The 25,073-nt window shown below is 48.1% G+C and overlaps 1 protein-coding gene across 1 annotated transcript in view; it reads left to right on the top strand.

Moving 5' to 3' along the window:
- The window catches only part of LOC114625476 (solute carrier family 22 member 1), a 26,922-nt gene continuing 1,849 nt past the window's right edge, over nt 1-25,073 (top strand). Inside the window, exons 1-10 of the mRNA XM_028772748.1 lie at nt 1-566; nt 8,076-8,179; nt 8,607-8,761; nt 11,020-11,188; nt 12,484-12,598; nt 12,721-12,827; nt 15,561-15,775; nt 18,314-18,422; nt 22,377-22,489; nt 24,029-24,131. Of these exons, the coding sequence (XP_028628581.1) occupies nt 153-566; nt 8,076-8,179; nt 8,607-8,761; nt 11,020-11,188; nt 12,484-12,598; nt 12,721-12,827; nt 15,561-15,775; nt 18,314-18,422; nt 22,377-22,489; nt 24,029-24,131 (1,604 nt within the window). The 5' untranslated portion in view covers nt 1-152. The remainder of the gene's footprint in view (nt 567-8,075; nt 8,180-8,606; nt 8,762-11,019; nt 11,189-12,483; nt 12,599-12,720; nt 12,828-15,560; nt 15,776-18,313; nt 18,423-22,376; nt 22,490-24,028; nt 24,132-25,073) is intronic.

The raw sequence follows: 25,073 nt of genomic DNA, 5'->3' as shown, positions 1-25,073 counted from the left end.
CACTGGTATCATGGGGCAAAAGGTTACTTCTGGTTGGTTGCCTTCCAGATGCTTGAACAGCAGCTTGATTTGAAGCCACCGCAGTTCCAAGAACTTTAAATGAGACACTGCATGCACCCCCAGTGGCAGTCCATAGCAGGCCCTACCCAGCCATGCCCACCGTGGATGATGTCCTGGAGCAAGTTGGAGAGTTTGGCTGGTTCCAGAAGCAAGCCTTCCTGTTGCTATGCCTTATCTCAGCTTCTTTAGCCCCCATCTATGTGGGCATCGTTTTCCTGGGATTTACCCCTGACCACCACTGCTGGAGTCCTGGAGTGACCGAGCTGAGCCAGCGGTGTGGCTGGAGCCCAGCAGAGGAGCTGAACTACACTGTGCCGGGCCTGGGGTCTGTGGGTGAGGCCTCCTTCCTCAGCCAGTGCATGAGGTACGAGGTGGACTGGAACCAGAGCACCCTTGGCTGTGTGGACCCACTGTCCAGCCTGGCTGCCAACAGGAGCCAGTTGCCCCTGAGCCCCTGCGAGCATGGCTGGGTGTACGACACTCCCGGCTCCTCCATCGTCACTGAGGTACTAATGGGTAACGTAATCATTGAAAGCAAATCCTGAGTGGTTCAGTGTCTTTCCGGGGCAGGAAGGAGAGGCCCAACTTCCTGTATGCTGAGCAGGGAGCAGGCTGATTCCTGGCCCTTTTCTGTTTTCCTCATCAATTGATGACATTGAGGCATAGCTGCTATGTGGGGAACCTGTTTTTTTTTTTTAAGGATATTTTACATTTACTTATAAATAAATATATATGTATGTGTATGTGTGTGGGTATGTGCTTGTCACAGTGTGTGTATGTGTGCAAGTATGTGTGTGTGTGTGTGTATCAAGGTCATAAAACAGCTTGTAGGAGTTCTCTCTTTCCTTCCATCCTGTGCGTCCCAGGGGCTGACCTCTGGTCATCAGGTTTGGCAGCAGGCACCTTTCCCTTCTGAGCATCTCACTGCCTTCTCTCAGCATCATCTTCTCTCCTTTAACCGACTCATCTCAGAATCTACAGTCTTCCCTGTACCTACCTGCTTCCCTGTGGTTGGTACTGTGGAATCCCCTCATCCCCTCAGGTGGTCACAAGTGGCCAAAACAGAGGCCAGAGAGATAGTATGGGAATTGCCTCGACTTGCCCCGTCAGGTTATGTGATACTAGCCAGGCCTCCTAGTAGCTGGATAGTAGTCGGGTAAGTGCCTCGGTTTCTCTGAGCCTTGACTTCTCTGTAGGCAAGCAGTATTACAATCTCTTCACCTCCTGTGTTGGAAGAATCAGCTGCAAACTGGGAAGACGATCCCCAAACGTAAATACAATTGCACTATATATGGCCTAGAGGAGCCATGAAGACATCCAAGGGGCTCGACTCCGCCATCAATGTGCACTTGACTTTGAGAGTCTTTTTTTGTTTTAGTTTTGAGACAAGGTCTCACTCTGTAGTCCTGATTGGCCTGGAACTCCCTCTGTAGATCAGGCTGAGCTTGAATTTATGGTGATCCCCTTGCCTCTGCCTCCCAGAGTGCTGGGATTAAAGACTTTGCCACCATACCCAGAGAGAGAGAGAGAGAGAGAGAGAGAGAGAGAGAGAGAGAGAGAGAGAGAGAGTTTAGTAGAAAGTGCCAGTAGATGTTTCTCCTCTCCATGTCCCACGGGCAGGCCTCAGGCCCAGGATCAGAAGCTGTGTTAGCAATATCTTGGCTGTGGCCAGGGCACAGCTCACATGGGCCACGGTCCTCCCTGGACAACCCTGCCCCCACACATGCACATGGGACTTCTTAGGATCCCTTCCTCCTTTCTTCCCTTTTCCTTAAAGGTTTTAACTTCAATACAGGCAGGGGTGCAGCAGGGAGGAAGCCCAGTATCTCTTCCCCCTGGCGTGCTCAGCTTCTGGTTACCCACAGAATGAATGCTAGACACCTTGATTTATAAGACATCGGCTCTCAGGCTTCTTCCAGTGACAGACACTGAGTTAAGATGGCTTACCTTGCAGGGATGCTCTGCTGGAAGATGTAAGAGCCGACCAACACTGTCTGCTTGGTCTCAGGATACCCTTTGCTTGGGTTCAGACTAGTCTCCAATGCACCACATAGTCAAAGAGGACCTTGAACTTGTGAGCTTCCTGTCTCTACTTCCTGAATGCTCAGATTACAGGTGTTTGTGTACCACCTCATAGTTTATGCGGTCCTGGGACTGGAACCCAGGACCTCCTGTATGCTAGGCAAATGCTCTACCAGTTGAGTTACATCCCTCAGGCCCACCTGAGTTCTTTCTTGGTCACCTTGTCACCTCCCACCTTTTGTGAAGTCTTCAACCCTATCACCAACTTGATTCAGAGCCACCCACCAGGCTTAGATGAGACTGTCCCTCTGACTAAACAAGACCATTTACATTGGGGAGTAGGGTAGGGTTGCTGTGAAATAGAGCATGCCCAGCTGAAGTTGAGATAGACAACAACTGTTTCTATGTAGCACAGGCTGGCCTCAAACTCACAATGACCCCTCTTGGGAATTAAGGTATGAACTGTCATAGCTGGATAACGTCTCTTAATATATACCATATATTATACATATTATATAAATAAAAATACTCCAAGGGATGTAGTGTAATAATTGTTGTGCAATAAAACTATGTAATAAAATTATATTATATATTATGTAACTTAAAGTAATATTTGTATTTCCAACATCAATTATCAGAAGAAAATATCATATGCTATCTGCAACCTCATTGTTCATTAGCCCAGTCTGGGTGATATGAGATTCTATCTTTAAAAAACAGAACAAACCCACAAAAAGATAAAAAACTAAAGTGATTTGAGAAACAACATTCAACACAGATGTTGTGGGACAGAAAGACAGGATGTAAGAGGTCCAGGTGCTTCATGGGATTTCCGGGTCATGTCTAATTAAAGGGTTCTGGCTTAGGGGAGTGGGATAGGAAACCGGGGCACAGGGATGGAGGCCAGAGGGCGTGGACACCTTGGTGGGTGGAGGTGGTTCTGTGTAAGGTTGGGGTAGGGGTGGGGTGGAGAGCTTGAAGAGGACAGGAAGTGTCTTTGGAAGACTTGACTGTCCACACACAGGAAGGCTTGAGCTTGGTGATATGCTGACTTATGGGGTGGTATATGGAGGGCCAGTGAGGGCCTGGCTTTGGAGGAAAGAGCACTGTGCTGGGCTGAGTTTGAAAGCCAAGTGTATCCATCTGGAAACATTCAAGGGTAATAAGAAACACAGATATGAGGGCTGGGAAGTGGCTCGTTTGGTGAAGTGCTTTACTGTGTAATCACAGGACCCACCATGTACACGCAGGATCTGCGTTCAGACATCCAGAATGCCTGTTTTAAAAAAAAGCCAGCTGTGGTAGCACATAGCTGTGACCCTCATTGCTCCTCCAGTGAGATGGGAAGAACAAAGCCCCTCAAACCTTGTGGGCCGGCTAGCCTGGTGCACATAATGGCAAACCAACAAAGGGTTGGTGAGATGGCTCAGCTGGTAAAGGTCCTTGCCACCAAGCCTGACCGCCTGAGTTCAGTCCCTGGAACTGAAGGAGAAAAACAACTCCTGAAAATTGTCCTCTGATGTACATACCCATGTATGCACACACACACACACACACACACACACACACACGGAAAAAATTTTAAAAAAGAGACTATCTTAAACAAGGTGGAGGGAGGGTAAGACTAGCACTCAAGATTGCCCTATGACCTCCACATGTATACCATGGCACGTGCATACCCGTAGTCTCACACATGTACACACACACCATGCACACAGCTACACACCTAGACACATACACAGCATACACACATAAACACGTTTCACACACACAAAGAAAAATGAGGTGGAAACTGATAGAGGAAGACAACGGTCACCTCTGGCCTCTGTGTGCAAGCATGCACACGCACACACATGGGCACACAGGCGACACACGTACATGTAAGGCAAAGCAGGAGGTCAGTGGAGACTGGTCTGGACAGGTACTACCTCCTATTTGTTTTTCCCTTCCAACTGCTTTCCAACTCCCCTCCCTTTACTTCTTATCCCAAAGCAGAGAGTTCGGAAACTAAGTGTAGTTACTCATTTCTGCAGAACTAATTTTTAACTCGTTGCCTTGGACGTTGGAACTTGCTTTAGGAAGGAAGACAAATGACCTTTGTTTAGGTCCCACCCCAAGACTGAGGGATTGAGATCATAAGGCTCCCTGGGGGAAGGAATTAGATGTTCCTTAACTTTTGCCGCCCTTCTGTGCTCTGTGATTCCCTGGCTTCACCTCAGCCCACATAGCAGGCTAGAGAGAGCCACGGGCCCCACCAGTTGTAGGCATTGAGCAATAGAGAACAGCCTTTGGACAGAGGTGAGCTTAGGCGGCCACGTTGGTACTTCCCAAACTTACTTGCAGTTGTGATCCCCTGAGGTAGAACCTACAGAAGATGGGTGTTTGAACAGGGGTCCCGGGTGACTCTGACAAGGCAAACTGTGGAGTTTGTTTTGTACATTGGAAAAGCCGCCTAGCCTGGGGTTGCACCAGACAGGCCTGGGAACCCCCATCCCCTCTATCCTTACCTTCTGTGTAGGCCTGGCCTCACTGTAGGGGCACAGATGTGTCTAGGCTACGGTGGATGGGTGGAGTTAGGAGCAGGGGCTCTAGATGTTGATACTGAACAAGGCTTGGGGGAAGTGTTGGTTTTCAGGGAGTGGTGGCATTGTGGGGTGAGACTGAGTCAAGACAGGCAGGCTTCCTCTGGCTGTGGCATCTCTTTGGAGCCACACGCAGTCCAAGGGTAGAGTGGCCACCTCTACCTTTGAGGAAGGGGATAGAACATCCTATAGTAATGGTAACTTGCAAAGATCAGATTGAAAACTAACAATGGTCAAGAAGGGATAATACTGGGGCCAAAGGGCAGCAGTCCCACAGGTTTCTGTGCCCTGTTGGCTTTAGTGACAGACAGAACATTGTCATGGGACAATTGTATGGATGAACATCTAGGGTCCAGGACACCCAGGACTGTCTAGCACACCCAGTGTGTCCTATTGGCAGAACACAGGACAAAGAGGAAACCTGGAGAATTTGGGGCCTCAGAAGGACATGTTGAGTGGGTCTGTGAGACATGCACCCCGTGAAGGTGTGTGTTAGACTGGGATAGGCAGAGAGAATCCAAGTGACGCTGTTCAAGGGCTTATCACCCCCCAGAGTGACAGATAGCAGGGTCTGGGCACAGGTTGGGGGGGGGGAGGCAAGGTTGCTACTACTTCCTGGTGTTGAGTGGCAATGTATCGTTCAGAAAAACAAGAGGTTGTGTCAAAGAATACACAGGCCAGTCATAGAGACCTCAGCCAGTTGAATGCAGTGTCTCTAAGACTTGAAGTGTTTGATCCTGTGGTAGGACAAGGGCGTAGTTCACAGGCCAACTTTAGAATCAACGGAGGAGCTACTAAGATCTTAGCATTTAATTAAAATGGTTCATCATTTACCAGTTTCCTACCCACAGAGCTCACAGCACCCCAGGAGGGACACAGCATGAATGCCTTCCACTGGGGAACTGGGGCCTCAGGCTGCTTAGCAATCCAATCTGTTGCTCTCATACCTCAAGTGTTGCTCCAGGCTGCTCGAGCCTCGGCTCCACAGCACGCGGCAGAGGGACAGAGAGGACAGGAGGGTAGGAAGAGCTGTGCCAACCCTAGGGAAGGCAAGAGGCCCCATTCAGCACTAATGCCCAGTGTCCTGGAGTCTGACCAGTCTGTTTCCCTCAGCTCTGAAAAGAAAGTGAGCTGGCTGTGCACAGGTCCAAGCTCTGCTCAGAACGTGCCCTGTCACCCTGTGCTTTGGGCCAGTGTAGAGGGCAAAAGAAGGCCTTGTGCACACAGATAAGCACCAGAGAAGCCAGGAAAGTTAAACACACAACTGAGCTCTTCAATGGGGGGTGTGGGGTGCCCAGCTGCTCTTCCTGGAATGCCAGGAAAGATATGGTTTTACGAGTTGGTGATCCTTTGATGTCTGATGAGAAAGGCCCTGCTTGTGTCTTCCAGAAGTCTTGTTTTTACTTATCCCAGAACCTTTTCCCTTAAATCGCTATTAACTGCTTTTAGGCCGTAAAACCCATTCTGGTGAGTGATGTCACTTGTGTTTACTGAAGCCTAAGTGACTCTGTGTTATCTCTGGGCCCAGACAATCTGGACCCCTCCAGGCGTTTTGTTTACCTTAGTCAAGCTCCCTAGACCCTAAATCTTGGGCACTATCTCTGAGTCAACATTACCCCTTCTTGTGAAAGAAACCAGATGTACTTCATAAAGAATCTCAGTGTAAACATGTCGTAAATTGTTGTGCTCATGGAACTGAGTTAATTGTTATCTGAATACCTTTTTTTTTTTTTTTTTTTTTTTTTAAAAAAAAAAAGGTTACAATAAAATCAGGATAAATTTAATTTTTTTATTCTTTTTCCCCTTTAGCCCGGTTAATTTATTTATTCATTTTACATCTGATCACTGCCCCCCCTCTCGGTCCCCCCTCACACAGTCCCTCCTTCCCCCCTTCCTCTTATCCTCTGAGAGGGTGGGGGGACCCCCCACCCCCGGTATCCCCTAACCCTGGCACCTCAAGTCTCTGAAGGGCTAGGCTAGGCACATCCTCTCCCACTGAGGCAGCCCAGTTAGGGGACTGGATTCCACAGACAGGAAACAGATTTAGGGACAGCCCCTATGGAAGAGTTGGGGGAAGAACTGAGGGCCCTGGAAGGGGATAGGAACTTCACAGGAAGACCAACAGAGTCGAGTAACCTGGATCCCTGGGAGCTCTCAGAGACAGAATCAAGCAAAGAGCTTACACGGGCTAGACTGAGCATGACTCCCCCACCCCGCAGCCCCCCGCATATGTAGCAGATGGGCAGCTCAGTCTTCATGTGGGTCCCCCAACAACTGGGTTTCATTTTCATCTCACACTGACTGTTTGTTTTCCCTGCCTGTTGTAAAGCCTGCAGGAGAATTACCACAGGCTAGGAGGGCCCTTCCCCAGCCTGTCTCACTCCAGGCCTCTAAACAGAGGTGCACATCTAGGGCTGTCCTTTGTCCCTTAATTCTTCCCCTAGCTCTTCACGTGCAGGACTCCCCTACCTCTCACACTCTACCCCATGAAGCTGGCTCCCTGTGTCTTGCCTCGGTCTGACCCCTTCTGATTTATTGCTACCTTAGTACTAGAGTTCAGTTACGTATATAATAGCTACATGCTCTGACAAACAAGCCTTTTTTTTTTTCTTTTTGACATAGGGTCTTACAGAGCCCAGACCAGCCTTGAACTTACTTTGTAGCTGAGAATAACCTTGAACTTCTGATCTTCCTGTCTCTACTTTCCTGTTTACACTAGTATCACAGGCATGGGCCACCATGCCTGGCTTTGTAGTTCCTTTGTTACATGTCTTTGCACGTGGCTGTTTCTTTGTGCGCTCTGTGTGTGTGTGTGTGTGTGTGTGTGTGCACATAGGTGTTTGCCTATGGAGCCTAGAGGTTGACCGTGAGTGTCTTCCTCTAGTGCCTTTCATCTTATTTTGTGAGGTGGGGTCTGCCTCTGTAGAGCTCTGTATTTTAGCTAGCCTGGCTGCTCAGTCCCTGGGAACCGCTCATCTCCTCTGCCCAGCATTATGGCTACAGACATAGACTGCTGTACTCAGCTCTTTACGTAGGTGCTGGGGATCTGAACTCTGGTCTTCACACTTGTACACTTTGCCCCCTGAGCCATCTCCGTGGACCTTGGTTGTATTTCCCTATGGAGAGCTATCCTGGCAGCCCCAACTCCTCTGAGCGTGTTTATCTATTCTTGCTCTTTTTAGAATGATGTTTTGTCCAATCATGGCCAACTACTAATGGCAAAGCCAACAGCAGCTGTCTTCACAGACGCAAAGGTTTTGGGAAGAAGCTGGGCACGGTGCTAGGCCTATGCTGATGTTTTAGACACAACTGATCCCACCTGGGGACGTGAACTTCCATGGGGCAGTCTGGTGGAGGATGGGAGTGGGCTTTCCCATGATTCTCAGTTGTGTTCTCTCTCCGCTGCTTCAGTTTAACCTGGTGTGTGGAGACGCCTGGAAAGTGGACCTTTTTCAGTCCTGTGTGAACTTGGGCTTCTTCCTGGGCTCCCTGGTTGTGGGTTACATTGCAGACAGGTATGTGAAGGCAGTCCACTTGAGCCAGGCTTTGGAGAGTGGACAGGGGTGAGGGGTGTGGCTGGCCAGGATCTACTGTGGAGGGCGGTGCAGACAAGATGTGACAGTTGGAGCTTTAGGCTGCTGGGACTGTCTGCAGAGAGGCTGTGCAAGGGGCATGCAGACTGGACAGAGGAGTGGGGCTGAGAGAAACGAAATGTTATGCTTTGAGCTGGGAGGTGGACAAGGGGCGTTTGAATTTGCAAGCAGCCAAGTCTGAGCTCTTTGTGGGCCTGGGCTTATGCCAGGGGTAGATCATTCTAACGTAGACATGTGGAGTTTAAAAATGTGTTTAACTGGACAAGACGGCTATCAGGTAGGCAAGGGGCTATACGCATGCTTGACCCTGGCTTCTTAATTCCTTCCACATACCTCTTTGTCTCTGCAGGTTTGGCCGTAAGCTCTGCCTCCTGGCAACCACTCTGGTCACCTCCCTATCCGGCGTGTTAACAGCGGTGGCCCCAGACTATACATCCATGCTGCTCTTCCGGCTGCTGCAGGGCATGGTCAGCAAGGGCAGCTGGGTGTCCGGCTACACCTTGAGTAATTATGCAAGGGCTGGGGGGTGGGGGTCCCTGGGTCCATGACAGACGGGGATGAGGTAGTAGTGGGGTACATCATTGGGGGTGAGTCAAATGTGCATGTGGAGGTTTGGGGAACAAGGGATGTTTGTGGGGTCTAGAAAAGGAAGAGAGAGAGAGAGAGAGAGAGAGAGAGAGAGAGAGAGAGAGAGAGAGAGAGAGAGAGAACTAGGTCCGTTAATATATAGATATGAGATCCCTTTCTCTCATTTGTCATATTTGGTAAGGAGTGTGCAGGAAATGAAGTAGGTAGAAGACTATTTTAATGTTGTAGAGAGAACTAACAACCACCCCCTGCCAACAACAACAACAACAATAACAACAACAACAACAATCCAAGCCAGGCTACAGATATAACTGACTTGATAAAAACCTAGGAGGACATGAGATAGCCAGATACGGAAACAAAAGGAGGTAGTGCAGGTTAGCCCAGGACACCTGTATGTTGATGATGAGCAATAGGTTAAGAAGGGCAACTTGGGGACGAACCTACATTCCAGGTCTGAGAAGCTGTAGGATTTGGGGCAGGACACATCGTCCCTCTGTGCCTTAGTATCTTAGAAATGCAGATAATAGTGTCACTATCACCCTGTGGGTTGTTTTGAGAAGTAGGTGTGTTTCTGGGTATCCAGCTGGCCTGGAGCAGTGCCAGGGATGTAACCTCCTCTGTGAACATTGCTGGCGCTGCCTGTAGGCACAGTGGGAGGGGATGGAGCACTGAGGTAGATAAGATGTCCCTCTGCCCCCTTGGTTCTCAAGGCTAGAGAGGGGCCTACAGACAGATGCCAAAGTGGATTTAGCTGGATATGGTAGGAGTCTCAGAAGATCTCTGTCCCCTGATGCTTCTGTTGGCTCCATGGCACTCTGATCCATCCCCTCTTGTTCACTGGTGGCTTTTCCTCAGTCTCCTTTCTAGACTACTTAACAGCAGGACCTCAGGACATTGCACTCCTGCAACTCCAAGCCAGTTCATCTGTGGACCTTCCTTAGTGACACACACCAGTCTCCTGCCAGCTGCTCAGGCCACACACCCCATGATTCCACCACTACCACTACCACCACCACCACCACCACCACCACCACCACCACCACCATCACCACCATCACCACCACCACCACCACCATCACCACCACCACCACCACCACCACCATCACCACCACCACCATCACCACCACCATCACCACCACCACCACCACCACCACCACCACTACCACCTTGTATCCCCATATTCCTACAGTGAATCTTGTTACTGGCTTTTGTTTTGAAATATGCCCATAGGAACCTCCTCGTTCCCCACCCTTGACTGGTCCTCACCCCACCATTGCCTCATCTCCATGGATACCTCCCAGCTGCGTACATGTATTCAGTTCTCAACTCCTTAACACAGGGAGCCTTTGTGAACATAAAGTCCTTGTAGCTCTCTGCAGTCTACAGCACCACACCGACCGAGAGTGAGGTTCTCCTAGTGCCCTGCAAGCCCCAGGATTTCCTGTTGACCCCTAACTCTGCCTTACTCCTCTGCCTTTGCACCCGACTCTCTCCATCACCTGGTTCTCCACACAGTCCCTTCACCAGACAATTACCGCATCCTGGCCACCAGTTTACACTCCTACAGTGTCTGTGAGGCTAAATTACTCCCCTCCCCTCTGGCTGTGTTTCATCCACTCACTACCTACTGATCCTGTGTAAAATGGCAGTCCCTCTGCCTCGGAGCCACCAATTACCCTCCCTTGCCATCCCATGTCTTTGTATGGGAGTCAGCAAGGGTTCTGTTCCCATTATCTATCTCCCATTGGGTGGGAGAGTGCCCTCAGCCTGGGAACAAGAGACTCCACTTGCCTTCCAACGCCCAGAGCAGAGCCTGGTTCCCAAAAGGCATGCTAAGGGGCTTGTAGAGTTATGAGCCAGAACTGTAAGAGAATTTTCTATCTCAGCTCGGAGTTTCTACGAATATTTGGGAAGGAGAAGCTCAAGCCTTGAAGTGCAGCAGGGGAGACATAAATAACAAGAATTCAATAAGAGAGGCAGCAAGAGAAAAACCTAACAATAAACTGGCCTGGTAAACCTGGGAGCCCAGGCTAAGTGGCATCAGGCCTGATAGAGGCCAGCAATGCAGACTTTTATGGGAAGGAGAAAATGACAGACAGGAGCAGAGGTGGGTGAGGTGAAGCCTGTCTTTCTTCTCTGGGGACGCCTTTTGACCACCATTTCTTTTTCAGTCACAGAGTTTGTTGGCTCCAGCTACAGGAGAACGACAGCCATCTTGTACCAGATGGCCTTCACAGTGGGGCTAGTGGTGCTTGCCGGGGTGGCCTACGCCATTCCAAACTGGCGCTGGCTCCAGCTGGCGGTGTCCCTGCCTACCTTCTTCTTCCTGCTGTATTACTGGTAATGCTTCCCCTGCTAGAGACTAGGTGACTCGCTCTGCATGACCTTTCTGCTCTGTGCTGTGTCTGCTTGCAGGGCTGGGCTCTGGGGTCACAGAAGGCTGTGTGCTGACCTCTGCCACTACACAGGCCACCTTCCAAGAGGCATGACTCTGCATTATCACTCCTACACAGTCGTCCTCTGTCATAGCTATTCATCTCATTCTTATGATGTGCCCAGGGCTCCTTACAGTGCTGGCTGCAATCCTTACACAGAGCACCCTACCCTCAGATACAAGAGGGATGCCACCACAGGGAAGCCCGAAGGCAGCCTGCCTATCTCAAAGGGTGTGTACCTTCTTCTAGAAGCACAAGGCCAAGCCAACCACAGGGAGACAGGCCTCAGGGAGTCAGCCCTGGATCAGTATCTAACTGTGCTACCCAGAGGGCCTGGGAAACCTTGGAGATAGTCTTCATGAACTATCTAGCACAGAGATGACAGACAAAAGGATTCGTTACGGTCATAGCTGCTACATCCTGCAGTCCCCAGAGCCCCTTGAGTAGCACTGCTTTAAGTCAGGTCATCTCTCTTTGTCACCTGCTTTCTCTCTCTACCCCCTGCCCCTGCCCCCGCCCCCACCCCCTTCCGGTCCCACTTCATGTTTCACGATGTCTCTGTTAACCAGGCTCGCCCCTGCCTGTCTAGTTTCACAGCAGGCACTTGGTCTTAGTTAAGAGAGCTTATGAGTAAAGAGATGAATGTCCACATGCTCTTAGCCTAAAACTCAGAAGCAGTAAGATTCTGTTTCAAAACCAAAACAGGAAAAGAAAAATAAACATGAGGGGAGAAAGAAAGAAATAGCATGTTATCCATCTAATCTCGTGGCAGGTGAATCTTCTGTTTGGGACAATGGGCATGGTCCAGCTGCCCCACTGTATGCATTATGTATTCAGGGCAGGGTATGTAAAGCTCCTATTCAGTGTGTTTTCTCTGGAAGAGGACTCCCAACTTCTAAGAGAGATGGGACCCCACTTCACAAAAAGAAGGCTGCAGGGGATAGGGGTGAGGGGGAACCCCTCTCCCTTCTGTTTTGTGAATCTTAGCCAGTGGATCCAAGCAGCAGCAACCTACAGAGGACATGCATGGGCTACACAACTGCACTCCACAGCAGAGGCCTCTGTTCACAAGCATCTTGGGGAATCACAGTCTCCCTTGAGGATCTTGAGCTGCTCCGAGCTATGTGCCGGACCACTCTTGTCAAGGGTTAGGTGGGGCGACGTCTCAGGGAAAGTGCAGTTTATGTGCTATGTCTGCAGGTTTGTCCCAGAATCCCCCCGGTGGTTGTTGTCCCAGAAGAGAACCACTCAAGCAATAAGGATAATGGAACAGATTGCACAGAAGAACGGGAAGGTGCCCCCTGCTGACCTGAAGGTACTCAAGTTCAGACGGGGTTCTCCTCTTGGTGGGGTTGGGGCATGATCTACATGGGTCCCGTCTCTGGGGACTGTCATGGGCATACAGACCAGGTGTGGTGATGCCTGAGTCTCTCCCAGATGCTCTGCCTTGAGGAGGATGCCTCAGAAAAACTGAGTCCTTCGTTTTTCGACCTGTTCCGCACTCCCAACCTGAGGAAGCACACCTTCATCCTGATGTATCTATGGTGAGCATCTTTCCTACACATCCCCTGGGGCTGGTCTGCTATTCTCCAAATGCTGGGTACCAATGAGCTCTTGCGCAGAGAGGAGCTGAGCACAGTCCTAGGGTCTTCCAAAGGCCTTTTTGCTCCCCGGTTTTTAAGAATGGGAGAGACTAACACTGAAAAAAGGCGAAGAAGCACAAAGAATGTCTGAGGCTACCCCAGTCTAAGTATCTTATTTTTTTGGGCCAGTTGAATCTTGACATGATGTGGGATAGGGAAGACTTCAATAGCTTCTTCGTGCCTTTATGTGCCCCTCCCCACATCTGAGAACTGTGTGGTCCACTTCTGGGTCCTTGTGCACCCTTGGTTCATGGGTAAGGACCTTGTAGTATGCAGATATACTTTTTCTTATGCCTGCTAGGGGCAGTTTGTGGGCTCCTACCTGTTTTCACGAGGAAGAAATTCTAGAATTCTACCCATTACCCCAGGACATCAGACAGTTCTTAATACATGGCTGTCTTCCCAAAACACACTGAGTCTTAAGCTACTCTCTTAGTGACTAAGGCCAAGCTGCCGGGCTCTGGGCCTCCTTTCTTACACAACAACTGCTCTGCACCCCTGTTTGCTTTTCTGTGTCATGTTTTAGTGGAACAAAGAGGCAAGCTAGTAGGGTATTACCTGGCACATAGTAGGCTTGTGGTAAATGTTTGGTAAATGAGTAATCATTGTTTCATGGATTCCTCTGGTCTTTTTAGACACCGGGCTCCCCACTCTTCCACTCCTTGGCGTCCTTTATCTCTCTTACTGGGGTCCCATGTCCAGCCATGGGTGTTACAGCTGTTCACTTGACTATTCTATGTTTGACTCAAGAGTGTGTCTCATCCATGTAGCCCCTGTGACCCACTGCAGAGAGGAACAGTGGCTTGCTCTGCTGTCCTTCCCATCTGCATCCCAAACACACTCCCCCCAGGAAGATGGCTCCATTTCCTCGCTCCTGTCACATGGCCCCTCAACGAGCTCTGTATAAACTTGGCCTCCAGAGTGCATCAGGATCTGCCGTTTCTCGTGTGTGCATACTTTCTATTACACAAGGAACCTTGAGAAGGGCTATCTCGTGATCCACGGCAGCCGGCATCCACCCACCTCCCTGGGACTGCACACGGCAAGGCAGCTATGCTTTCTTAGTTTCCTGTGCTTTTCATTGGCTTCTGAACCCATCAGGAATGGAGCTGCATTCCTTCTTGGGACCTATTTGGCCTCCTGTGGCTCAGACCCAGGATGACCCCCACATCTCTCTTCCATCCTCTCTACCTGCTTAGTGTCTGTCTGTCTGTCTGTCTGTCTGTCTGCCTGCCTGCCTGCCTGTCTGTCTGTGACTATAAGGCTCAGGGTCAATACTAGATATCTTCTATCATTCCTCACCTTATTTTTTTGAGGCAAAGTCTCTCACTGAACCCGGAGCTTGACAATTCATCTAGACTGTCTGGCTGGTTTGTGCTTCCCCAGCTCTGAGGTTGCAGAATGCACCGGCACACTGGCTTTTGACAATGGTGCTGAGTCTCTGAATTCATCTTGTACAGAAAGCACGTTAGCAGTGGAGCCGTCTCCCTAGTCCACACCTTCTTCTTTAATACTGCAACCCAAGGGGCTGCTTCGACATCTTGGTCATGTGACCATATGAGTGTACCAGTCTGTGACACAAGGAACTCATGGGTAGTGTGAGAAATAAATAATAGCATGCCTACCTAGCTCACAGGCATCTGGAAGCAATCTGTGTAAAGCGTTTTAATATATGTGCAATTCCAGGTTCTGCCAAAAGATGGCAGCACTTATTCACTGACCGCTTGACCAGTTATACAGTTTTTTTTCTTACCTGTCATGGTGCGAGGCTGAAAGCCATTCTTCATGCTGGGATAAAACAGTAGTTTCTTAAGGATTAAAAATCTTACCATGCAAGGCCAAGTTGTATGCAATGGTGACAGTTATAATAGTATTACTTCCCCTTAATGACACACAGGTCTTTCTGAGTTTGGACTTCAGCAGCTGGTTTAAGTCTTCATTGACATAGGCAACATGATGTAGGCAGGATTTCCTCGAATGTGGATGGGGTTGGTGTGGTCGGAGAAGAGAGAACATAAACAGTGCCTGATGAATCAGCTCTGTGAAGCCAGAGACCTAGCTAACCCAGGATCTTTGACTTTGGAAGGATGGTACTGATGGCCATAGGATTACACCTACCTTTGCTGTGTGACAGGAGCTATACTCGTCTCATTTGTCTATTATCTCAGTAAATATTCACAACAGAGCAAAATCCTATATGCCATTACTATCCCACTCACAGACGAGAAGTTATACAAAGTATACAAAGTATACAATGCAACCTGTTGCCAGGTCCTGTGTGCTTGCTTGTTGCCTGCACCTGCTCTCTACTCTGTGGCAGGCATGAGTGTTAGAGATCACTCTGTGTGGGGCTCAGTAAAGTCACAAACACCTGAACTTGAAGCAAGTAGGAGTATCCAGCTGCAATCTCTCCCTGTCTTCCTGTTTCAGCGATTTGGGGGGGGGAGTTTTAAAAGTAGGTGTATTGGGGATGGCTGTGTGACATACTGTCACATCTGTGGGGACACAATTTTCTATCAAGGCTCCCAGTAGGGTACTCTTCATGTTACTTCAGGGCGTCTTGTACCATGCGACCTGTCTAGTCCAGCTGGCTGGGTTCTTTGGAGCTGCTTGTGACTTGTGGTCTCTTTGCAGGTTCTCTTGTGCCGTGCTGTACCAGGGCCTCATCATGCACGTGGGGGCCACAGCGGCCAACATCTACCTGGACTTCTTTTATTCTTCTCTGGTGGAATTCCCTGCGGCCGTCATCATTCTTGTCACCATTGACCGAATTGGCCGCATCTACCCAATAGCGGTATCAAATCTGGTGACGGGGGCAGCCTGCCTCCTCATGATCTTTATCCCACATGGTAAGTTGTCTGTTTTTGTCGCTTCCCAGGTGACCGAATTGTGAGGACAGTGTCGTAACTCTCTGATAAGCTTCTGGAACAAGAACAAAAGCAGGGTGTGACCTTGGCTAGACTTGAAACAGTTTTAGATTGAGGTATAGCAAACATATAACGAGCACGTTCTAAGTGAATCAATGACTCAATTTGTTAAACATTCAGATATCTGGGTTGCACACCTCATGATCAATACCATTGATCTGACAACCACCTTTCCTGACCTCTTGCCACAGATTAGTCCAGGAGCATAAGTGGAGCCGCTTCGAGTGTGCCCATCCCCTGCTGCCTATATCCACTACACTGGAGAGGCTTCTCTATGCTGTCACATGACTGTATAGACTGGTTTTTAAAATATTGTATCGCTCTTTATATAAACATCATACTGTGTGGTCTCCCCCACTGATCAACTGATTATTGCTTGTCCTGTTTGTCCACTGGGAGTAGAACTGTGTTACGTATTCCTTCTTGGTAGATGTGGGTCCTTTGTTCCCTTGGGGACATGTTTGTGAGCAGAATTCACAGTTTAGCTTCAGAGGACACTTGAGAGCTTTCTAAAGATGGCCAGGCCACTGTTTGCTTCCTCCCCACTCCCACTACATGGGAGTGTTCCAGTTGTCCCACACCCTCTGTAGCTCTTCATCCTGCAAGTCTCCAATGGCGGTCAAGTGACGGATGTGAGCACTGCTTCATAATTCTTACAACCCAGGACAAACACGCTGCACAGAGGGTCCAGGCAACGTTACTTGAGGTAGCTTTAATTTGAGCACATACATTGCCTTTCATGTTGGAAGCTGTAGATCCCTGTGAAGGCAGAGCTGCTATCCCTCCTCCCCACACCCTTTACTTGCTGGGTCCTGCACTGTGAGCCTGGTGAGTCACTTTGGCTCTCTCTCATGCAGGGAGTTATGGAAAAGATCCGAACATCTCAGATTTTCTCAAGAGTCATCCTGGTCAGGACATGAAAGTTGTGTGTGTGTGTGTGTGTGTGTGTATGTGTGTGTGTGTGTGTGTGTGTGTGTGTGTGTGTGGTGTATGAAGGGAAGTCTCTGTAGTGCCTCTGAAATAAGGCTTCCTCTCTTCTCTCTCATTTCCTTATTCCTAGAATTCCAACTAAGATTTTTAAACTGCATAGTATTGAAGCCTGGAAGAGGAGTGCAGAAGGTGGAGGCTATTCTTCCCTGATGGTCCGAACTAGGGCATTGCTGGTCTCAGGTTTCTCTTGGCCTTAGCACCTCCACTGGCTCTCTCCTAGGTTCACCTGCTGTGGTGGTCCTTTTTGGCCTCTATAAAGCATCTTAGGACATTTCTAGATGAGTTCTAGGGCCTCATCAGTAAAAAGAATAGAGTAGGCTCCTGCTGTGGGCTGACTCCCAGAGAAGGGTGAGGAAGGATGAGTATTGATTCCATTGGGACCAGGGGACCTTGATGAACCTAAGCAGAATGGGAAGGTCCATGTGGGAGTCTAGGACCGGGCTGCAGACTTCAGAGGGAAGAGCTTGGCCTTAAAGAAACAGTTCACATCCAAGCACCTAATGTTGGACATTTCAGGGAACAGGTGGTATGAGGCCCAGAGTTCACTGGAGACAGCAACTGTAGCCCAATAGTGGGAGCAAAACGCTGGTGGCTTTAGCAGGAGTGACTTAGCTAAACATCAGTGTATGTGGATCCTTGGCTGCCCCAGACTGAAGTACAGAGTTATCTGTACTCTGAGGGCAGGGATACCAGCATGTCCCCGTGGCCTTATTGGTGTGGACCTTCCATGGGCAGAGCAGTGGAGCCGGGATCATGTTGTGTCGATGGGCAAGAAATCTCCATTCTCTTTGAGAGGTACCAGTGAAGTCAGTGTCTGGGGACAAGGCCAAGATGACATGTGTGTAAATACAGAGACTTTAGGGGACTTGGGTCAGAGCCATGGGTGCTTGAGCTTTGGTGGCAAGGCAGGCCAAGCAGTGCATGATGAGTCGCAATACCCTCCCTGCCTATGCAAAACCTCCCATTCTTTGCTTGGAAATGAAGACTAGGTTGAGGCTTAGTTCAAGGGCTATGTTTACACCACACCGACTGTGCCTCAGGTACTGAGCTAGCAACATCTTCCCGTGTAATAACTACAAGCCAGGATTTCATCGATGTGGCCAGACTGGGTATTTGTGTCATCCCTGCCTCTCACACTACCTGCAAACTCTGTAGGTTCACTCCACGGGGGCTCAGCAAGCTGAGGCACAGAGAAAGACTTAGCTCATTTCTGTTCAGCTTGGCTGGTGGAGGCAGAACTGATTTAAACACTTCAGTCTTTCTTCTGCACGATGGAACCTTCCAGGATCTGTCATTAGCAAGTCCCCAGGTCACCTGGACATCTTTTTACTTATCTAAGTGAAAATATAGCCAAGTGAAGCTTTCAGTGGTCCTAACTAGCCCAGGCCAGTTCAGTCAGGCTTCTCCTCTGTCAGCTCCAGTTCATTCAGGGAGTTTCTTTGCTTCAACGACCTTCTTGTTTTTTCCTAGAGCTGCATTGGTTGAATGTTACCCTTGCTTGTCTTGGCCGTATGGGAGCTACCATCGTGCTTCAGATGGTCTGCCTGGTGAATGCTGAGCTGTACCCTACCTTCATCAGGTGAGGCGACAAACGGGGTTGGACACTGAAATAGCCACCTGATAGCCAGGCAGAGAGCAACATTTCCAAGGTGTTTCTGTAAGAAGCCTCCAAGCGTGGGTCACTATATTAGTTCCTTTCTTTGCTGAGACAGAATACTTGACCAAAGCAACTTAAGGAAGGAAACATCTATTCTGGCTCACAGTTCAAAGAAGTACAGTTTATCATGGTGGGGAAAACATCGTTTGTCAGCGTGGGAGGCTAGCTGGTCACTCTGCCTTGGCAGCCAGGAAGTAGTAAACAGGAAGGGAGGTCAGACTATAAAACCAAGGCCCGCTCCTAGTGACTCAGTCTCTTGTTTGTAGAGAGATGACTAGTGAGGTAATTTCCGTTATTGGGCCATCTTTGCTGTTGTTGGGTTGTGGTTTTTTATATATTCTGCATATCAGGCCCTCATCAGACACTGGACTTGAATGTAATCACCGTCCACTCAGGAGGTTGCCACTCTGTGGACTGCTGCCCTGATGAGCTCACGTGTTACATTTTCACATAGTCCAACATCTTTTTTACTCTTGTTGTCCTGCTTTGGTATTGAAGAACTCTCTTTCTCCTTAAAGTCTCAGATTCATAGAGTGAAATTGGCCTTTTCTAAAATACAGCTGCGTGACTTTGGGTGACGTGTGGGTCATACGCACATATATGTTTACGTGTATTACTCTTCAATGCCTGGCTGTGTTTGCGTAGTTTTGCCTTCTCCAGATCGTCAGCAAATGAAAGGCCATGACATGTAGACCTGTGTTTGACTTCTGTCACTGATTGTGATGGGCTGTATTCACCTTACTGCATTTATCAATGCCTTGTTCTTTCCTGAAAAGTATTCTAGAATGTGAGTGTCCTTGTACCTGCTTCTCCATCCTAGCTGCCCACATAGGATAACAGGTCAGCTACCATCAACATCCTGCAGCCTTTGAATGGACAAGTGTTTGAATCGGGGGAGCACAGGAGTGGGATTGGAGGGTCAGAGTTAGATGACCATGTGTTTTATTTTATTTTATTTTATTTTATTTTATTTTATTTTATTTTATTTTATTTTATTTTCAAGACAGGGTTTCTCTGTGAACTTTTTCTGTAGACCAGGCTGGCCTCGAACTCAGAGATCCACTTGCCTCTGCCTCCCAAGTGTTGGGATTAAAGGCATGCACTACCAGCACTGGACTGTGTTTAATTTTATATTTATAAAAATTATTTTTACAAAGATGCAATCCTTTTTTGCATCCTCCAGGCATATGTAGGGGATGGAGGCCAGTGTTTAGTGGGGCCAGTTTGAGGTCCTCCTGGGAGGTAGAGGCATCACGGTCGCTCTGCTTTTCCTAGCCCCTGGTGACGTCCAGGGTCTGTGCGTGAGTTCACTGCCACCAGTAGTTTACAAACTTATTTAAAACATGTGTGTGTGTGTGTGTGTGTGTGTGTTGTATGTGAGTGCCCGCGTGTGTGGTTTGTGTGAGGATGTGAGGATGTGTGTGTGTGTGTGTGGGGGGGGTGTGTGTGTGTGTATAGAAGTCAGATGTCAACTTGCAGATGGCTGTTCTCTCCTTCCACCTTCTCCTTCCTCAGTTCTTGGGCTTGGCAGCAAGCACCTTTACCTGCTGATCTCCAGCCCTAAGCTCTTAGCATGAAGTGAAGATTATTTTAATTGTGAAAGCAACTACTTTATTTGAAGTAAAAAAAAATGGCCCTTATCATAACTTGCCCTTGGTTAGAAGTTTGCTTATTGCTTTAAATTCTCCTCCCTGTGAATAAACTATTTCTTCTTCATTTGTTTTTGTGAAAATGTCTAAGAAACACTCCAGCTCCCTAGTTTTGTCTAACGCCTGTGGCTCAGTGAGCCAGAAGACACAGATGACGGCAGCCTACTCTTTGCTTTCTTCTGCCAATTCCGTTATTAGTAGAACACGGTTTAGACTCTTGCTTGTAAAGAAGTTGCTTGGACTAAGCACAAGGAGATGAAGGAAAATTAAGGAGAAATCATTTTCCTAGACTTTCCAGGGTTACAAAGTGAGAACCTGTCTCAAAAATCAAATCAACAAAACATCAAACCATGCAAGCAACAAAATACTCAGAGAGATAGAGAGATGGATATATATATCTTCTTCTATGTTAGTATTTTTGAGCCCTGAGTCTAAAAATGAAATAACCAAGGCAAACAAGTCTACTGTCATAGCTACTAGATTCAAAGAAATGGTCAAATGTGTCACTGTGACAAAATATCTGAAGTAATCAACTTTTAAGAAGGAAAGGTCTGTCTTAACTCCTTCTTTCAGAGGTTTCAGCCTACACTTGCTTCACCCTGTTGCTGTGGGCTTGGGGCTTGCGATCTTGAGATAGCACAAAGCATTATGAGCAGAATGTGTGGCTAGAAAGAAAAACAGAGAGAAAGGACCAGAAAGGACTGGGGTCCCCATCTCCCACTTCAAGGCATTCTCCTGATAACCAACCTTCTTACAATTAGACCATACCTCCTAAAGCCGTGGTTCTCAACCTTCCTAGTGCTGTGACCCTTTAACACAATTCCTCATGTTGTGGTGACCCCCAACCGTAAAATTATCTCATTACTGATTTATAGCTATAATTTTGCTAATGTCATGGATTGTAGTGTAGATATCTGATATGCAGGATATCTGATATACAAATCACAAAGGGGTCACAACCCACAGATTGAGAACTGCTGTCCTAATGGTTTTATCAGGCAGTGACTAATTGTGCAACACACAGGTTCATCCAAACACTTCCCTAAATAATAGCAGTTACCAAGCCTGGTCCTCTATGGAGGCGGCTATTGCTACCTTCCTTAATGATCCTTCCTACTGTGCATAGGATGATGAGTGTTCACGGAAAGTAGGAGAGGAAGCTGGACAGCCAGGAACAACCGTGCACAGCCACACGAGTTCCAGTATTGATAGTCAGTTGAATCAAATGCGTATAGCAAAAGGCATTCATTTTGGCTGTGTACTGGCTGGTTTTGTATGTCAACTTGACACAAGTTGGTGTTATCAGAGAGAAAGGAGCCTCCCTTGAGGAAATGCCTCCATGAGATCCAGTGGTAAGGCATTTTCTTAATTAGTGATCAAGGAGAGAGGGCCCAACCCATTGTGGGTGGTACCATCCCTGGACTAGAAGTCCTGGGTTCTATAAGAAAGCAAGCTAAGCAAGCCAGGGGAGCAACCCAGGAAGAAGCATTCTTCCATGGCCTCTGCATCGGCTCCTGCCTCCAGGTTTCTGCCCTGTGTGAGTTCCTGTCCTGACTTCGTTTGGTGATGAACAGCAATGTGGAAGTGTAAGCTGAATAAATCCTTTCCTCCCCAACTTGCTTCTCGGTCATGATGTTTTGTGCAAGAATAAAAATCCTGACTAAGACAGCTGCCCATTACTCTGTAAGCACTCATGATTCAAAGAAATAGTATTTGATCCACACAGACCCCTTCTTATTCACAAGGATGTCTGTACTGAGTAGCTGTCTTCTTCACACACACCAGACTCATTTTGGTGTTGATGGCAGGCTTCGCCTGGTATGAATCTGGGTCTTACTAAACTTAGCCACACACAGATACTGTGTTCTCTTCCCAAGTGACAACATATCGAAGCTCTGGGACAGGAGTGGGGTGCAGATACAGTTTAAGTCATAGAACACGTGTGCTTTCTCATCTCCATTGGCTGTGAGCTGACCTCTGGGAGAGTGAGGGCTAAGCTCCTGAGAGTACAATTCCAGAGGCAGACTTTTACAGCCATCTGGGCCGGGATCAGTCTGTACCCATCTCCATGCTAGCCTGCTGCCTTCTTTGCACCCAGCTCTTCTCACTCCTATGGTTTTGGGGTGCTGGGCACTCAACCCCTGCTGATCTTGTGCCTGCTCTAGGATGCCGTTCACACCTTGAAGGTGACACATGCATTCAATCTGTCTGGTCTCTGTCTTCCCAGGAATCTCGGGATGATGGTGTGCTCTGCCCTGTGTGACCTGGGTGGGATCTTCACTCCCTTCATGGTGTTCAGGCTGATGGAAGTTTGGCAAGCCCTGCCCCTCATTTTGTTTGGTAAGACTTCATGGGCTATTCCTTCTTTTCATCTGGTGAAGGGCAATTGTGTGAGCACTCTACAAGCAGTTGCTTGTAGACTGAGTGTCAAGGATGGAGCATGGGCTTGGGCTGCCCCTTGGCTCATTCTGCCTCGTGTTTCAGGAACCAATAAGATGAAATTCCCATGTAGTGGCCAGAGATTTTCATCCTGTGGCTCCAGAATCAATCCATCACATATTGCATGGGTGGACGATCTTTTGACATAATTTCCCACTTTCTAATGCATTTGTATGTCCTGAGTATGTCATCGCTAGGGGTATGATGGTTTTGAATGATTATTTCTTTCCGGAGTGTAGTGACACCCTTTCATCATCCCAGCACACTCATCGCAGCTAAGAGAGGACAACCCCAGAATCAAGGGCCTACAAGGGCTGTGCTGGAGACCCTGTCTCAGAGAGCCCAGTGGGGAAGGACACAAAGAGACACATGGGAATCAACAGCATTCTGTGTCTTCTTTGCTGGTAAAGCTGGACTAGTGAGAAAAGATGGAAATACTGTTTCTGTCCCCAAACCAAGAGCAGGAGGGGTCTAAGATCTGCTTACCCAGCAGCAGAAGGATAAATGTCTGGTTGTGGGAAGAGAAGTGCCAGGCCTGGCACACACCAGTGCATGAGAAAAGCAAAGGAGGGAGGAGGTTAGAGAGTGAATGGAAGAGAGGAAAGAGAATAGAATTAGAAAGAGACAGAGAAGGAAGGAAGGAAGGAATGGCAGAGGGAAGGAAGAGAGGAGGAGAGAGTAAGAAGAAGGGTTTATCCATGCACAGGTTGGTCTTACTCTCTAGCCCTGCCTGCATCCCTATCTCTGTAACTATGCCCCTAGGTATCTGTCATCTCTATCTCTATACATGCATATGCCTACCATCTATGTAGGTTTCTATTATCTTTCTTTCATCTGTTGTGTATGCATTTACCATCTGTTTGTGTATCTATCTCATTATCTGTTATCTACCATCTGACTTTGTATATCCATCCATCCATCCATCCATCCATCCATCCATCCATCCATCCATCTGTGTGTGTGTATGTATGTATGTATGTATGTATCTATCTATCTATCTATCTATCTATCTATCTATCTATCTATCTGTCTATCTGTCTAATCATCTATCACCTCGCTATCTACCAATGCATACATCCTTCTATTTATCTACCATCTATTTATCTGTCATCTATTGCCATCTGTCTATCTACAATAACTACTTAATTCTGATATTTACATTTTTCACGAGGCACTCAACTTCAAATATCCTCTAATACTCAAATACCAGCTACTTTGGAATCCTGTGCTTCCATAGTGACGATATGAGGATGAATACTACTTTGCCTTACTCTTGGATTTCTCTAATTATTTGATAGCCTCCAGCTCTTGCCTAAAATTTCCTGATAACTTTCAAAGATAAGCAGCATCTCCTCCCTGCCCTCTGACTCACTGCACTCACTTCTGTAAGGAGCACGGGCCTGTTCTAACAGACCTTCTTGGACTTTGTTTCATTTGTAGGGGTTTTGGGCCTGACTGCTGGGGCCATGACTCTTCTTCTTCCAGAGACCAAGGGCGTGTCTTTGCCTGAGACTGTTGAAGAAGCAGAGAATCTGGGGAAGAGGTGAGGGCTGTGGTGCTGGGAAGGGAGGGTATGGCAGTACCCTTAGTAAGGGGTCGCAGCATTGGAGCACATTCTCACTTACTCCATCTTAACGGTGGAGAGAGCTTTTTAGATGTGTGAGAGCTGAGAGTGACTTCCAGAGATGCTGGGGATGGGATTGGAGCTCAGCCACTTAATGCAAGGAAAACAGAGAACCAGAACCCACTTCTTAGCATGTTATTCCAAACTGCATCAGGGACAGTGGACAGTTGTCTCATGTTATATCAGGAACTGTGGACAGTTGTCCCACACTGCATCAAGGGCAGTGGACAGTTGTCCCATGATACATCAGGGACTGTGGACAGACAGTTGTCCTGTGTTACATCAGGGACAGTGAACAGTTAGAAACTTACGACACAGAAGGATAACAAAGGAATCTTGGGAAAAGGAAGTTTCTTTTTATTGTTATTATTATTTTTGAGTTAGTCTATGTCACCCTGGCTGGCCTTAAACTCACTATATGTAGGCTTGGCTGGCCTTAAACTCACTATATGTAGGCTTGGTTGGCCTCAAATTCAGAGGTCCACCTGCCTCTGCCTCCCAAGGGCTGGGATTAAAGGTGTGTAGCCACACCCAGTGATTCTTTCCCTCTGACTTAGAAAGTGAGCCCAGGAATTAGTCTAAGTTCTGTCAGTGTACCCATGAAGCAGGCACCCTCTGAGCCTCACCAGGAGACATTCTGAGGCTCTGAGCACCAGTTTAATCCGGTGCATGGTTCCTGCTTGGAAATGACGTCATAGTTCTTTTGGTCACAAGTGACAGGAACGTACAGTCAATGTTCTGTCACCTGACTCCAGCCTGTTTCTTCCTGATTTATTAGTAGCACATGCTCATCCTTTAAAACCTTTGTGGACCACTTCCGTCCGTCCACTCCTGCCTGTAGGAGCGGGGAAGGCTGCACAC

This window comes from Grammomys surdaster, unplaced genomic scaffold, assembly GCF_004785775.1.
Source record: "Grammomys surdaster isolate TR1022 unplaced genomic scaffold, NIH_TR_1.0 218, whole genome shotgun sequence".
Classification (NCBI taxonomy): Eukaryota; Metazoa; Chordata; class Mammalia; order Rodentia; family Muridae; genus Grammomys; species Grammomys surdaster.
This window is presented reverse-complemented; position numbering and strand designations above follow the sequence as displayed.